The sequence below is a fragment of the Furipterus horrens genome, unplaced genomic scaffold, assembly GCF_987537825.1.
Source record: "Furipterus horrens unplaced genomic scaffold, mFurHor1.1.pri manual_scaffold_12, whole genome shotgun sequence".
NCBI lineage: Eukaryota > Metazoa > Chordata > Mammalia > Chiroptera > Furipteridae > Furipterus > Furipterus horrens.
The window spans coordinates 54,064,154-54,077,768 of record NW_028327182.1 but is presented as its reverse complement, the minus strand read 5'-3'; the positions used below and the strand labels follow the sequence as shown (position 1 = coordinate 54,077,768).

General features: G+C 42.7%; 1 protein-coding gene across 5 annotated transcripts in view; it reads right to left on the bottom strand.

Moving 5' to 3' along the window:
* The window catches only part of RNASEH2B (ribonuclease H2 subunit B), a 93,658-nt gene extending 88,760 nt beyond the window's left edge, over positions 1-4,898 (bottom strand). For all 5 annotated transcript variants that reach the window (XM_090258187.1, XM_090258182.1, XM_090258184.1 and 2 more), the window contains exon 1: positions 4,528-4,898. In XM_090258187.1, coding sequence (XP_090114313.1) covers positions 4,528-4,579 — 52 coding nt within the window. In that variant the 5' untranslated portion in view covers positions 4,580-4,898. The remainder of the gene's footprint in view (positions 1-4,527) is intronic.
* Positions 4,899-13,615: the final 8,717 nt, after the last annotated feature.

Below are 13,615 nucleotides of genomic sequence, written 5' to 3'. Positions count from 1 at the left end.
AAGGTCATAGTGCATCTCAATTTTGACCGGGACCTGGATTTTAATTCTTCTCACAGCCCCAGCAAGTAGACATAGTAAACCAACAATTTTACAGGATACAATCAATATTTAATTATCTTGAAGGTTTTTGTGTTTAGTATATGAGGGCAGAAACACTTTAAGAATGAATGTCAATACTAATTAAACAGAAAATAAGAAACTTACCGTATTTTTCACTCTAAAAGATGCACTTTTTTTCCCCCCAAATATTGCATCACAGATTGTGATGTGTATTACCATCAGTGGTTGTGACAGCTGTTAGAAGGGGAAGCAGTGGGCCCACGCAAAACCCCTGAGGATGCTTAAATGTCCCACTTTACTGCTAAATCTCAGGGCATATGGTCAGTTGTTATCCGCCTCTGCCCATCACCCGGGACCTGGGAGAGTGCAGAGAGCAGCCTGACACTCCCAGCCACAACCGCTCACCTGTTGAATCAGCTGAGACTAATAACAGGTATGAGGCACAGTGCCAATTGCCAATTGTCTATGTCAGTAAAACCGCCTCCAATCACCAATCACTGTGCCTTAAGCTCTGCCAATCACAAGAGGCAGATGGGTGGAGCTGAAGTAACACGTTCTCTGCTGGCTACTGGCTCCGTAAGTTGCTACAGCTGTCTCATCTACCTCCATACTGTTTCCAGTGCACGCCAGATTTCTGTGTGAGCAGCCATAAATACTGAAGTTTGTAGTATATAAAGGGAGTTATGGTGGGGTCACTATTCTAGTAGTAACACAGGCACTGAGGGAATTAAGGGGTATCACTAGCCGTAACAGGCATTGGGGGTAGTCTGCCAGAACCTGTAACTAGGATAGTGATACTCTCAGTGACTGTTACAACTAGTGACACCTCTTAACTTCCTCAATGCCTGTTATTAAAGGCCCTACCTTAAAGACTACTTCTAACCATCCAAAAAAACCCCACTTCTCTCTTGGCAGTTAGCCTGGTTAGAGCACTAAAATAAAATAAAAAGCTCATCTCTTTGTCATAAAACAGATAGTGGGGTGCGAGAAGCAATGAGCTTTTTTTATTTGAATGCCCTAACCAGGCCAACTGCCAAGGGAGAAGTGGGGGGAAGTGGAGCTTTCGGAAGCTTTCAGGTACTTTTTAATTCCTTAGTTCCTATTCTGTAATGCTCTGGGCTCACACGATCTTAGTGCCAGTCTGTAGCTCCAGAAAAATGGTCAGTTTATGCAGGAGGGAGAGGTGGCTGGTGCTGTGTAGGACAGTGATCCAAAAGGTGGCAAAACCATAACCGTGACAAGCTCAGGACATGAGAAAACCCATTACACGGTTGTGTTGTCCTGCTGTTCAAACAGCACCAAACTGCCACCAACGTTAATTTTCAAAAGGAAAAACTTTCCAAAAGAAGTGATTCCGCAAGGAATTGTTGTGCATGTTCATGAGAAAGGATGGATGGAAAAAAATGGAATGAGAGTATGGGTTGAAAAAGTGTGGTCCAAACGTTCTGGAGGGCTTCTGAAAAAACCTGCCTTATTAGTGCTTGACCAGTTTAGAGTACATATTAACAAAACTACAAAAGAGCTTAAAGAAGTGAAGACTCATCTAGCTGTAATTCCTGGGGGTCCTACCAGCCAGTTACAACCTCTTGATGTTTCCATCAACAAACCATTTCAAGTCTTTATGAAAGAAGCGTGGAACAAATGGATGGCTGCTGGTAATCATGATCTGACATCTACTGGATGAATGAAAAGACCCACTATCATTCAAGTTTGTGAATGGCTGAAAACATTGTACGGTTATTAAAAAATGTGGCATTAGCAATGCCTTAGATGGAAATGAAGATAGTATCATATATGAAGATAGCGAAGAAAGTGATATCAGTAATTGTGAGCAACTGAGCTTCATAAATTCTGACACTAACGATGAGTTCTTGGAGTTCCCAGAAAACTAGAATAGTACTTGAACCTTAAAGTTTCTCCTCATTTGTTAATGACAATGATGATGGTACTTAATTCCACTGTTGACTGCTGTTCACTTTCGTCGGCAGCCGTCCATCTCGAGAGACGATGGTGTAGCTTCTTAAGAGTCTATCTGCACCGCCGAGAATGGTTGTGCAGTCCGACTCGGGAGTGACACGGTATCTGTCTCCTCCCGTGTTGAATCGACATCCTGCGATGACGCTGGAGTGTCCTCTCCAGTGAAGCTGAAGCTACAGAGCCTCGAGAGACGATGGTGTAGCTTCTTAAGAGTCTATCTGCACCGCCGAGAATGGCTGTGCAGTCCGACTCGGGAGTGACACGGTATCTGTCTCCTCCCGTGTTAAATCGACACCTTGCGATGACGCTGGAGTGTCCTCTCCAGTGAAGCTGAAGCTACAGAGCCTGGGCAGGGTGATATGGAGGGTCTGCTGTTGCCCATGCAGCAGACCCCCCCTCTCTTCGCAGCTGAAGGATCCAAGGGAAAGACGGAGTCAATACAGCTTGGCTTCAGGTGCGCCGCAGGAGTTGCCGGTATTGACTACAACGTCAAACCGCCTTAGGGACTTTACATGTTCACTTTACATGGTTGAAAAGTTATTCTATTTCATTAAGTATTTTAGTACACCATTTTTTTCTTGTTTTCCTCCTCTAAACCCAGGTGCGTCTTATAGTGTGAAAAACATGGTATGTTATCCTCAGCCATTGTGTATATCTGAATAATAATGCACTTGATATGAAAGAATAGTTCCTTATCCTTAAAATCTCATTGAATTGATATAGCAAAATAAGAGGGTTTTTTCCTAACGTAAAGCATGTATACAGGTAGCCCTTTACTAGAGTCTGTCAAAACCCTAAATTTTGCATTAATTTTACTATACAAACATCTCTAGTGAGAGTATGTGGAGCAACAGAAACTCTCACACACTCCTGGTCAGAGTGTAAATTAGGACAACCACCTTGGAAAACTGTTTAGCAGTGTCTATTAAAGTTGAACACACAAGTACCTAAGACAAACAGTTCCACTCTTGGGTATGCACCCTGGAGAAATGAGTTCCTCTGTCTGTCTTAGAAGTGTAATTCATAATAGTTACCAACTGGAAACAATCTAAAAGTCTGTCCACAGTACAGGAGATAAATACTACGGATATTATTATAATAAAATATACACAAAAATAATAACACAAACCAACCAACAAACTGCTACACCAATACTGATGAATCTTACAGGCATCAAGTGAAAGAAGCCAGACACAAAGAAGTACACACTGATTCAAAAAGGCAAAATGAATCTCTGGTGACAGAGGTCAGCAGAGAGGTTACTGGCCCTATCTACCAAAAGGCATGAGGAGCTTGCTGAAAAAGTTCTACATCTTGACCTGGAAGATGGTTACAGGTGAGTATACATGTGAAAAGCTCATTGAATTACACTTAAATGTATAGTTCAGTTGTATACTTAAGTGTGTACACTTTACTGTGCATGTCATACCTCTTTATAAAGATTGAGAAGGTTATACACACAAAAATATTGACAAATTGAGTAACAATTTTCAATATCCACCATAAAATTTACATTACTGGGCAACTATATCGTCATCATCAAAAACTTTAGCATTTGCTGAGCTAAATCTCAAATACAAAGAACAATGGATTTTCCTTATTTCCAATGTTATGTCGTCATATTAACGTATGATTCTACAAAAGGGCAAACCTTTTCTGGCTTTCACTCCCTAGTCCCAAACTTCTTTTATTCTGTCACTTAACGGGGTCCAGCAACTGACTGATCATCATCCCAAGCTCCTACAGGCTGTGGATGGCTGTTCATCTGGGTGGGGATGGGGGCTGAAAGACCTGACTCCAGCAGTCCTGTCATTACTTTGTAACTTGAACCTATTTGAACCACTCTTGTCCTAACCCCCACCTACCACGATCCAGCTTACCTCCAGCCTCTACCTCGTCCCAGGCCATGGGCCGTGTTTCCCATGCCATTCTGGGCCTGCTGTATCCTAGCTTCCAATACAGTAGGAACCCAGACGCGGGGCCCGCAGCAGAGTGTGTGTGTTGGGCGGGGGGGGGGGGGGGGGGGGGGCAAGTTACAACCCGTGAGGGCAAAACACCTCCCGGCATCACAATGCGCCCCCGAGTCCTTGAACCCACGTTGCTCTGCGCAGGCCGGGGGAGCCACTCCCAGCAGCCCACCAGAGCCACAAAGAATGCAAGGGAAGCCGGTGGGGGAGGTGTGTGTGTGTGGGAGGGCCTCATCAGTCCGTTTTTGCGCTACCAGCATTGGGTTTTAAAACCGCATCTGGCTGTAATGTGGGACCAATAAGAGGGGCAATGTGTTCAGGGAAGGAATCTGGTTCAGCACCCGGGGCCCAAGGTCGCGCAAAGCCTGGGCGGGCTGCGCCTGGCCTCAGCGCGGGCGGTAGGAACCCCAAGAGTCCACGCGGGGTGGGGGTCACAGGCGCCAAGTGCCTCCTCCCCCCACCCCCCACCCCCAGCCGCCTTCCAGGAGGGCCTTGCGTGCTGCCCTGCAGCTGGCGTGTTTACCTGGAAGCAGGAGCACGTGTTGCCGGGCGCCAGCGCCTTCCCCGCAGTCCATGCGACCAGCCCCGTAGCCCGCCTTCTCCAGGGTCTTAGTGAGGTATCTGCGGGTCCGGAAGCCGCGGTCCTTAGCCCTCGCGTCACAGAGCCTGAATGCAGCGCGGCAGAAAATGGCTACAGAAAGGTCTATTCCGGGTGGCGCAGCGCGCTAAGGGCCTGGAGGGGCCCAGGAGGTAGCCCATGGTACAAATTTGGTTTCGTTTCCGGAGCCAACTGGCGGCTCGTATTAACTTTTTAAAATTTAGCGCCAGGCAGGAAGCGACTTGAGTACTGGCGCCTAACCGCCTGCCTGGAGGTTATGGTCGCGGCCTTACCCCCCCCCGCTTCTCTGCCAGTGGTACCTGCTCACCGAGAGCGTGGAGTGTCTCAACGTCTGGGGGCTGCAGCACTAGGTCGCGGCGGTGGGCGGGGTCACCTAAGCCGTCAGTGCTAAGTCACCACAAACAGGACCCCTCCCACCAAGGAGGTGGAGAGGCAGAGGAACCTCCAATCGCTAGAGCGGGAGAGGCCGGACTGGGAGGAACGGATTGGGGCCTCAGAATGGACGTCCCCTCCCCCCACTCGAGGGCCAGAACACTCGCGTACACCTGGCAAGGGAGGGAAAGCATGGAGCAAGTCCGTGTTGATGACAACCGCTACCGTATCCGAATCCTTAGGTACTCTTGGTTTTCAATGTATCTTGATCGTCAGTAGTATTCTGCGTAGGAATTAATGTCCGAATAGTGTGTGCTTTGTGATTCATAACGCATGAAATCAGTGCTCAAATTGGGCCGAGTCCTTATCACCAAAAAGAGGTTTTACAATTTGAGGCTTCAATATGTGAATTTGTTAGTTTGGAAGACTTTGTAATGAGTTAAAAATTAAGAGATTTTTTAAAGCAATGTTTAAAAAGGGTCATGAAATTGAGGGACTTAAACTTTTAAAAATAAAATTTTAATTGAAAAGGTGATGCTTGGTGCACATGGTTTTTAAAAAGATTACAAATACTTCTTCCATACTTTAAAGAAAGGTATGTCTCCCTCCTGCCCAGGATGCCCCAACCACTCTCCCCAGGGCACTTACTGTTTACAATTTCTTGACTAGTCTTCCAGAAATTTTCTATGCACTTACAAATTCTTATGTCTTGCTTTTTGCCCAAATAGAATAATATACATAATCCTTTATGCATTTTGCTGTTTTTGTTTAATCTCGAAGGTAGTTAAATTCAGCAGCACTATCTCAACCTTCTGAAAAGATTTTTAGTTTTGATCCTGCTTCCTCTGGGAGGCAGACAGCTGAAGTTGACTGCAGGACACAGGTGGTAGAGAGGAAGACTTTCTGGCAGAGGAAGGTCATTCAGATGCCAGCACTGGGGCAGGAAGCAGACTGATCTTGTTCTGATCTCTTCCCTACCTTAAAGTTATACTTGGTAAAGCTCTGGTGTGTCAGCCAAATCCCCAGGCACACCATAATCATGATTAACACCTACAAGAGAAATGTTACACACAGTTCCCATGCTCCAACATACAGAGCTATTTTTCCCCTTTTTTTCTCTGATCCTTTCCAGCCATTGGCTGTATGAATATGTATTTATATGTGGTTGTTTTCACAGGGTAAAGCCAATTTTGTCTGCTTTTCTCCTTTTACATCGTCAGAAACTTGTTTCCCATGTCATCCAGAGCCGTCATTGTTAATGCAGGCATGTTATTTCACACTGCCAATATACCAAGATTACTTAACGATTTCCCACTGTGCAAGATTTAGGTTATTTCAAAGTAGTATTATAAATAATGCTACAAAGTATACTATGGTATCTACAAACCAGATGTACACATGGGTCCTTTATATCAAGAGGAAAAAAGTTAGGGACAGGAAGAGATTTAAGGCAGAATACAATGTAGGTAAATTAAAAAAAATTAAACATTAAGTTTTTTAAAGATGCATGCACATTTAAGGCCATATATCAAACATATAAGAAATGGGTGTCTTCAAAATGGAGGAGAATAGGGTAAGAGATGGGTAAGGAATGAGGGGACAAGGAAAATCAAATGAGAAGGCCAGGAAACATAAATAGCTGTCACTGTGTAGAGAATATAATTAACTTTCTCATGTTTAGATTGAAAAGCAAATACATTTTTTTAAATGAGCTGTAATAATATGTCTGAACAATTTCCTTTACTTTTTAAAAAAAAGTACCTTGGAAGGGACACTAGTGGTGATATTAGATACTGACTTTAGATCCTTATTTGTCTTGCGGGTAAAGTTCAAGGTACTATGCTTTGAACACATGGACCTTGAAATCTAGTCCTCTCTTGCCCCTCAATCACAGCTCTCACCACCTCTATCTCCCCACCCTGTCCATCCAGTCTGGCCAGAGGAAGTGCCTTCTATTACTTTAGCACTTGACACTGTATTCCCAAGCTGGGACTGCCCTGCTCTCCATTAGCCTTATTCTTCTGCCTTCTACCTTACCTTACACCACTGCCTGGACAACTTTTACGCATCCTTCAGATTTTCCTTGGACAATGCTTTATCCATAGCAGTCTTCGCCTGCCTTCCAACACCCTCCACAAGAATGAGTGAGATGCTTCCAAACTTCCTAGTTATCTAACTAGGTAGTGGAGCCTGATGCTTGTCAGTTTCTTAAGGAAGGATAGTATCTAGTAATTCACCACTTTATCCTCAAAAAATAACAGTGGCTTTAACTGAGTACTGTGATAAGCTCTTTCAGTCCTCCAGTAGTTTAAGGGGAGGTATTAGTATGATCCTCACATTCTACAGAGGAAGAATGTAAATTTAGAGAAAGCAACTAATTGTCCAACATGGAAAACCGGCAAGTGGCAGATCAGGTACTCCAATCCAGAAACTGGGCTCTTAACCTCCCCACTCTCCTTTCCTAGTGTCACAGTGCCTAGGACAAAGTTGTATGGACACAACATGGGCTCAACAAATATTTTCTGAATAAACATATATGTAGATAGGCAGTTATGGTAACAGTCAGTGTGGCTTGTGGCATTCCCAAGTTTTATAAACAAGAACTAATTGAATACATCTAGTATATCATAAAATATCATATAAATTAATTTTTATCTAGTCCAACTAACATGTAGAGGTAAACAAATCATTCTGAAAAAAAATAAAAAGGGAATAGCAACCTTGATAACTGTAAATATAGAATCATAGAAACTTTTCTAAAGTTTCTAGGAAAAACAAAAAAAGAAACTAGAGGAAAAAGCAATTCAGAGTCAAATGACCTTTAGCAATGCTTAGTGATCAGACCAGAGAGACCTTAAACTAAAAGTGTAAAAACCGTTTTTTCTCTAATACAATAGATTATTAAAAACTTATGAGTGCCTCTCTGATAACAAAATAAAAACATGAAAATCCACTCATCATCACATTTATCATGAGAAAAGAATGTTTTCAAATGCTCATGTACAGACAAGAGAGTGGGCAAAACAGTACTCAAGCATGAGCTCTAGGAAGAAAGGAAGGATCAGCCCCTGAAAGGGCCAACCATTTAGAAAGGGGACCAATGGGTAGTACTGAACCATCCTTTCCAGGAGAGTATTTCTTTTATATTCACTCTCTTATTTAACCCAGCCTGAAGTTAAATTGTACTTGTTGCTAAGGAGCAGTATGATACATTCCCACATATAAACTTGTGAGATCTACTAGCTATAGAATAAAAAAAAAAACTGAAGTTTTTGAGAAAGAAAGAAGAGCAGCCCCTGACAGTAAGAAGCTGGCCCAGCGCTCACAGCCAGACCATGTCTCTCCCAATAGAAACAATCTCTTGAGGGGGGAATTGTTATTTTTTATTGTTATAAAAAATTAATTAATTTTTTTTTTAAAAAGAAGAATATAGGAAAGGGTGAAGCCAAAGAACTTATATGCATGACCCCTGAACATGAACTAAGGTGGGGTGGGATTGCTGGGGGAAGGGGGGTACTGGGCATAGGGGAGCAAAGGGGAAAAATATTGGAACTATTGTAACAATATAATCAATAAAATATACTTTAAAAAAAATAAAAGAAAAAGAAACAATCTCCCAGAACACCAGCCTCAGACAATCATGCTCTGAGACCACAAACAAATGAGACAAAGCAAGTGCACTTCATGATTTTGGCAAAGCACAGAAAAAACAGGTCACTATGTCACTCATAAAATACCAAGCACCCACTCTTATGGACAATATAAGTGACTGCTACTTCTTTATCAATTATAGCTTTCTCCTCATTGCAGCTTCCCCTCCATGTAGACAAAATGCATTGAGATATGCAATCACAGAATTGCCCAAATTTCTAACAGCAACCAATCTAGAGTGAATCCATACTTCCTTAGATCCTCCCCCAGTCATCCAACTAAAGCCTAAATTCTCTTAACATTTCCTTCTAGCACCCTGTTACTGAGACACACATGATTTCCCGTGGTCTGTGTTCTCCTTCCCTGCAATGAGGAACAAACCCAATTTGTTGAACTACAGATGTGTTCCAGGTGGTCTTTGGCTAAAGCATGTTTACATTGTCTTTACACATTTCTGTGCATGTGTGTAACATATATATATAAACGTAGCAAGAAAATTCAGGCTCCAAAATATACTTTTGTGTTTGTATTCTCTGTAGATACCATGATCAGATAATCAGATAATTACATATTTTTCTGCATATCAGCCTAAGCGAGTCCCATACACTTCAGATATTTTGATAACTTTTAATAATTCTCACTTAATTTGCTTTATATGTTATTAATATTTTCTACAATGTAGTGCTTTTCAGATGTGTTTTTAAAGCAATGCATTACCTAACAAGTTAATAAATTGAGACATGCCAAAATGTTGACTAATTAAATATTAATTTCCAAAATTAGGATACAAACTTATGTAGAGAGTATGGACACAAGAAGAATAACAAATATAAAAGGTTGGTTACCAAAATCTAACCATAGGGTAACCAAACAAAATGGAGGTTTGGCTGCCAAACTCATGAGGCAGATGCTGGTGCAAAAGGAAAGAGGTTTTATTCAGATACTACACACCCTGGGAGAATGGTGAACTCCCATCTCAATCTTCCTGCTCAAGCCCTCAGTTCTTATAGGGATAGGGAGGGAAGGACCTTTTCATATCCAATTATCTTTCTAGTTTTTGGTACACTTGGGCAGTATCCATTCATCTTTTGAGCTTTTGGCGTTCTCAGACCCTGTCCATTCATATTTCTAGCTGTGTAAGAACCTTACCCTGCCACAATCTTGGCCAATAGGGGAAACTCCTGCGCACTCTGACTGTCTACAGTAACAAGTACTGCCTTTTAAACTCTGGATCGTTGTAATCTTACAAGGCTAAATGGATGAAGGTCTCATCTTCTGTAGTTACTTCTTGCTATCAAAGGATGTAGTCTTATCTATTCTCAAGTCCAGAGATTCTTACTATCTACTAAAAAGAGGGAGTCAAGGATGGAGGGAAGACTTTATGTGAGGGGGAAGGATTGCTGTCTTCAGAGGGTGGCATATGTGGTGTCTAGAGGATGGCACTACTGAACAACTGAAGCTGGTAGACTGCTTCATGTTTCAAGAGATGGTGTTGCAGATGGGCTTCGAAAATGAGACCTATTGTGCAAACAATCAAGTGTTTAATAAGGGATATCCCTAGTAGTGTAGGGGAATTGTAGTGAAATCAAATACTGGAAAGACTAAAAATCCCCATGATCTAATCCTGAGCAGGGCTTTGGGTGGCACACCCAACAGCAGAATAAATTTACCAAGGAATCCACTGTCTAGGAAATGCAGAATAAAATAAAAAGTAACATGTCATTTGGCTTTGGGAGGTGCTATCCCTTTCTGAAAGAGGAATTTGAAATCTCTTTCAGGAGTGCAAGTTCAGATTTCCTTTGCAGAGTCAACAGCAGCAGCAAGATTCTAGTCCTCCTCAGGTGGTGCCCATTTATACGTGTGTGATATATACAAGGCTCAATGAGTTTTAGGGAAGAGTGTGTTGTCAGCAGGACATCATAGGAATTAGCTTGTTGCTCATTGCTAGCTAACTGCTGTTCAGGACCTTGAGTCTTCCAGGCCCTTAGAAAGACTCTGTCTCCCAGCTGCGACAGATGTAAGGGCTTGTCAGATAGGTAAGTGAACCTACAATGAGCAAACTTGTGCAAATTTGTCAGTATTTGCCTTAAATGTTATTGTTTGATTTTTGATTCATGCTCTAAATCTAAAGGGGGTGTTCCTAAAACAGAAACTTGGAAGGGTCTCCTATAAACTATTTCAAAAGGGCTTAATTTAAGCCTACTTTGGAGTGGCTGGTTTGGCTCAGTGGATTGAGCGTCGGCCTGCGAGCTAAGTGTCGCTGGTTCGATCTTCCAGTCAGGGCACATCAGAGAAGGAAAACTCTGACTCCAAAAAACTTCCGCTGCCTTGCGGCATACCTCTTCAGGGGAAAGGCTAGGGGAGTAAACCCCGACAGAAAATCCGGAGCCGGAGTCCCTAAGGCGGTTTGACGTTGTAGTCAACACCGGCAACTCCTGCGGCACACCTGAAGCCCAGCTGTATTGACTCTGTCTTTCCCTTGGGCCCTTCAGCTGCGAAGAGAGGGGGGTCTGCTGCATGGGCAACAGCAGACCCTCCATATCACCCTGCCCAGGCTCTGTAGCTTCAGCTTCACTGGAGAGGACACTCCAGCGTCATCGCAAGATGTCGATTCAACACGGGAGGAGACAGATACCGTGTCACTCCCAAGTCGGACTGCACAGCCATTCTCGGCGGTGCAGATAGACTCTTAAGAAGCTACACCATCGTCTCTCGAGACGGGTGGCTGCCGACGACAACTTTGGAGTGTTACCCTAATTCAGAGCAAGGCAAAAGGAGTGCCTGGACCATTAAAACTGTGTTTTCTGGCATATTTTCACCAGGGTCTTCTTTATTGTGTGTTTCATTTATTCAGTCTTCCCATAGATTGAGGTCTCCAAGATGCATGTAGTTTCCATTGAATCTGTAGCACCTGTCCTATCTTCTGGAAGATTTCTGAAGTGAACAACAGACCGTTGTCACATTGAATGCTGTAAGGAAGCTCAAACCCAGGGATTTCTTTGAGTAAAAGTTTTGATACTTGAGTTATCTTCTCAGTTGTAGTGAGCTATGCCTCTGCACATCCAGAGAAAGTGTCTACAAAAACTAATAAAAATTTAAAGTTTCCTATGTTCTTAGGCACCTGTGTAAAGTCAACTTGCCAGTCCTCAAATGGGCATATCCCTTTATATTATACTCCCTTTCCTGTTGGAGCACATTCTCTCTTAGGATTGTTTTTGGTGCATATCTGACAGGCTTGGGTAATCATCTGAATGGTTCTTAGTAAATGAGGCCCTTTAAATATGGTATAATTAGAACTATTAAAACGTCCCTTTCATAATGGGTCCCTTCATGTAGGTGTTTGAGGATGGGATATACTAGAGCTTCAGAAATAAGATCATACTATGTATTGATCTTCCATATAGAATTAGGGTCAGTGTGAGAGAATCCCTACTCATGGGCTTGTTTTTCATCTCATTCCATGTAACGTGGTTTAAATTCTGGCAAGTCCAGGTAGGGAATTAAAGTCCCGGTAGGGAATTAAAGTGCCAAGAAGTGGTCGCCTTTGGGTGGCTTGTCTTGCTGCTTTATCAGCAATTTGGATACCCTGGCTTGTTTGGGAACTGTTCTTCTGGTGTCCAGAGCAGTGCATTATGGCAATCTGGTTCAGTAGATTCACTGCCTCTGGCAATTTAGAAGTCTCTTTTGCCTATTTTATGTCCTTATTTCCTGGAGTTAAGAGCATTCTTTCTTTCCATATTGCCCCATGGACATGGACTACAGTGAAGGCATATTTAAAGTCAGTATAGATGTTAATATTCTTACCCGGGATAATTTTAAGGTTCTGATGAGGGCTATCAGTTAAGCCTTTTGTGCTGAAGTTTATACAGGAAAGATTTGGGCTTCTATTTTACCTGGTCCATGGGGACTACTGTGTACCTAGCTCATCGTTGACCATTCTCCATGAAGTTGCTCCCATCTGTATATAATTCCCATTCAGGTTCTGTCAGTGACTTGTCCAATAGATCCAGTCTGCTGGAATAAACTTTGTCAATGATTTTTAAACAATCATGCTGGAGGTCTGAGCCTTCCTCTGAGTCTAGAAATAGGGAAGCCAGGTTTAAGATAGTGGTGGTTTGCAAAGCAACATCTGCCCAGTTTCAATGATGAGTGGTAAAAATGGAGTTGATGAAGTCTGCCATTTTCTGAGTATCCTCCCAATTAGAGGAGTTGGCATTTTCCAATTCAGTAAATCTGAAGGTGGAAAATAGAGAATGGGCCCAATAGTAGCCAGTGAAGTAGCTTTGCTAGTTTATTCTGCCTACAGGGTATTGCCTCAAAGGGAATTATTCTGCTCCAGATACAGATGCTCCCTGGCCAAACTGGGTGCCCTGCCACATCTTCAAAGGGGTGGGTCTGTTGCCCCTCTGGGCCCTATTTCAGGGGTATTTAGTAGCAGGGGAGATCTTTCTGCTGCTGATTCTGGGCTCCCTGGGTTCAGGGCATTAAAAAGACTCATTTCCTCATTTTCCTTTTCTTTCTGTGTCTTACTATCAAGGAGGGATTTTGAAGCCTATTCCTTTCTCTGCGTCATTAGTCTGTCTTTTTTGTGTGTGTGTAAAGACACAAGTGCCTAGGCATAAGGGATTTCATCCCATTTTTCTGATCTTTGGCAAAATAATTCCAATTGTATGATGGTGTAGTGATTTAGGGGACAATTTAGGGACCATTTTTACCCATAGTCTAAAGTATACTTAGGCCAAGGAGTGTTAACAATATTAAACTAATTCTATCTTAGTCATTGCATGATAGCTGTACATGGACCAATCTGCTAAAATTCGACACAGGGGGCTCCCTTCGGGAGTTGAAACAGAACAGCCTCTCATGTCATGAAAGTACAAACCCCAAACCATAACCATAATTCTAACAAGACCCTAGACAATGTGGGAACATATAAACAAAATCTGAGTCCATAATTGCAAGTTTTAGT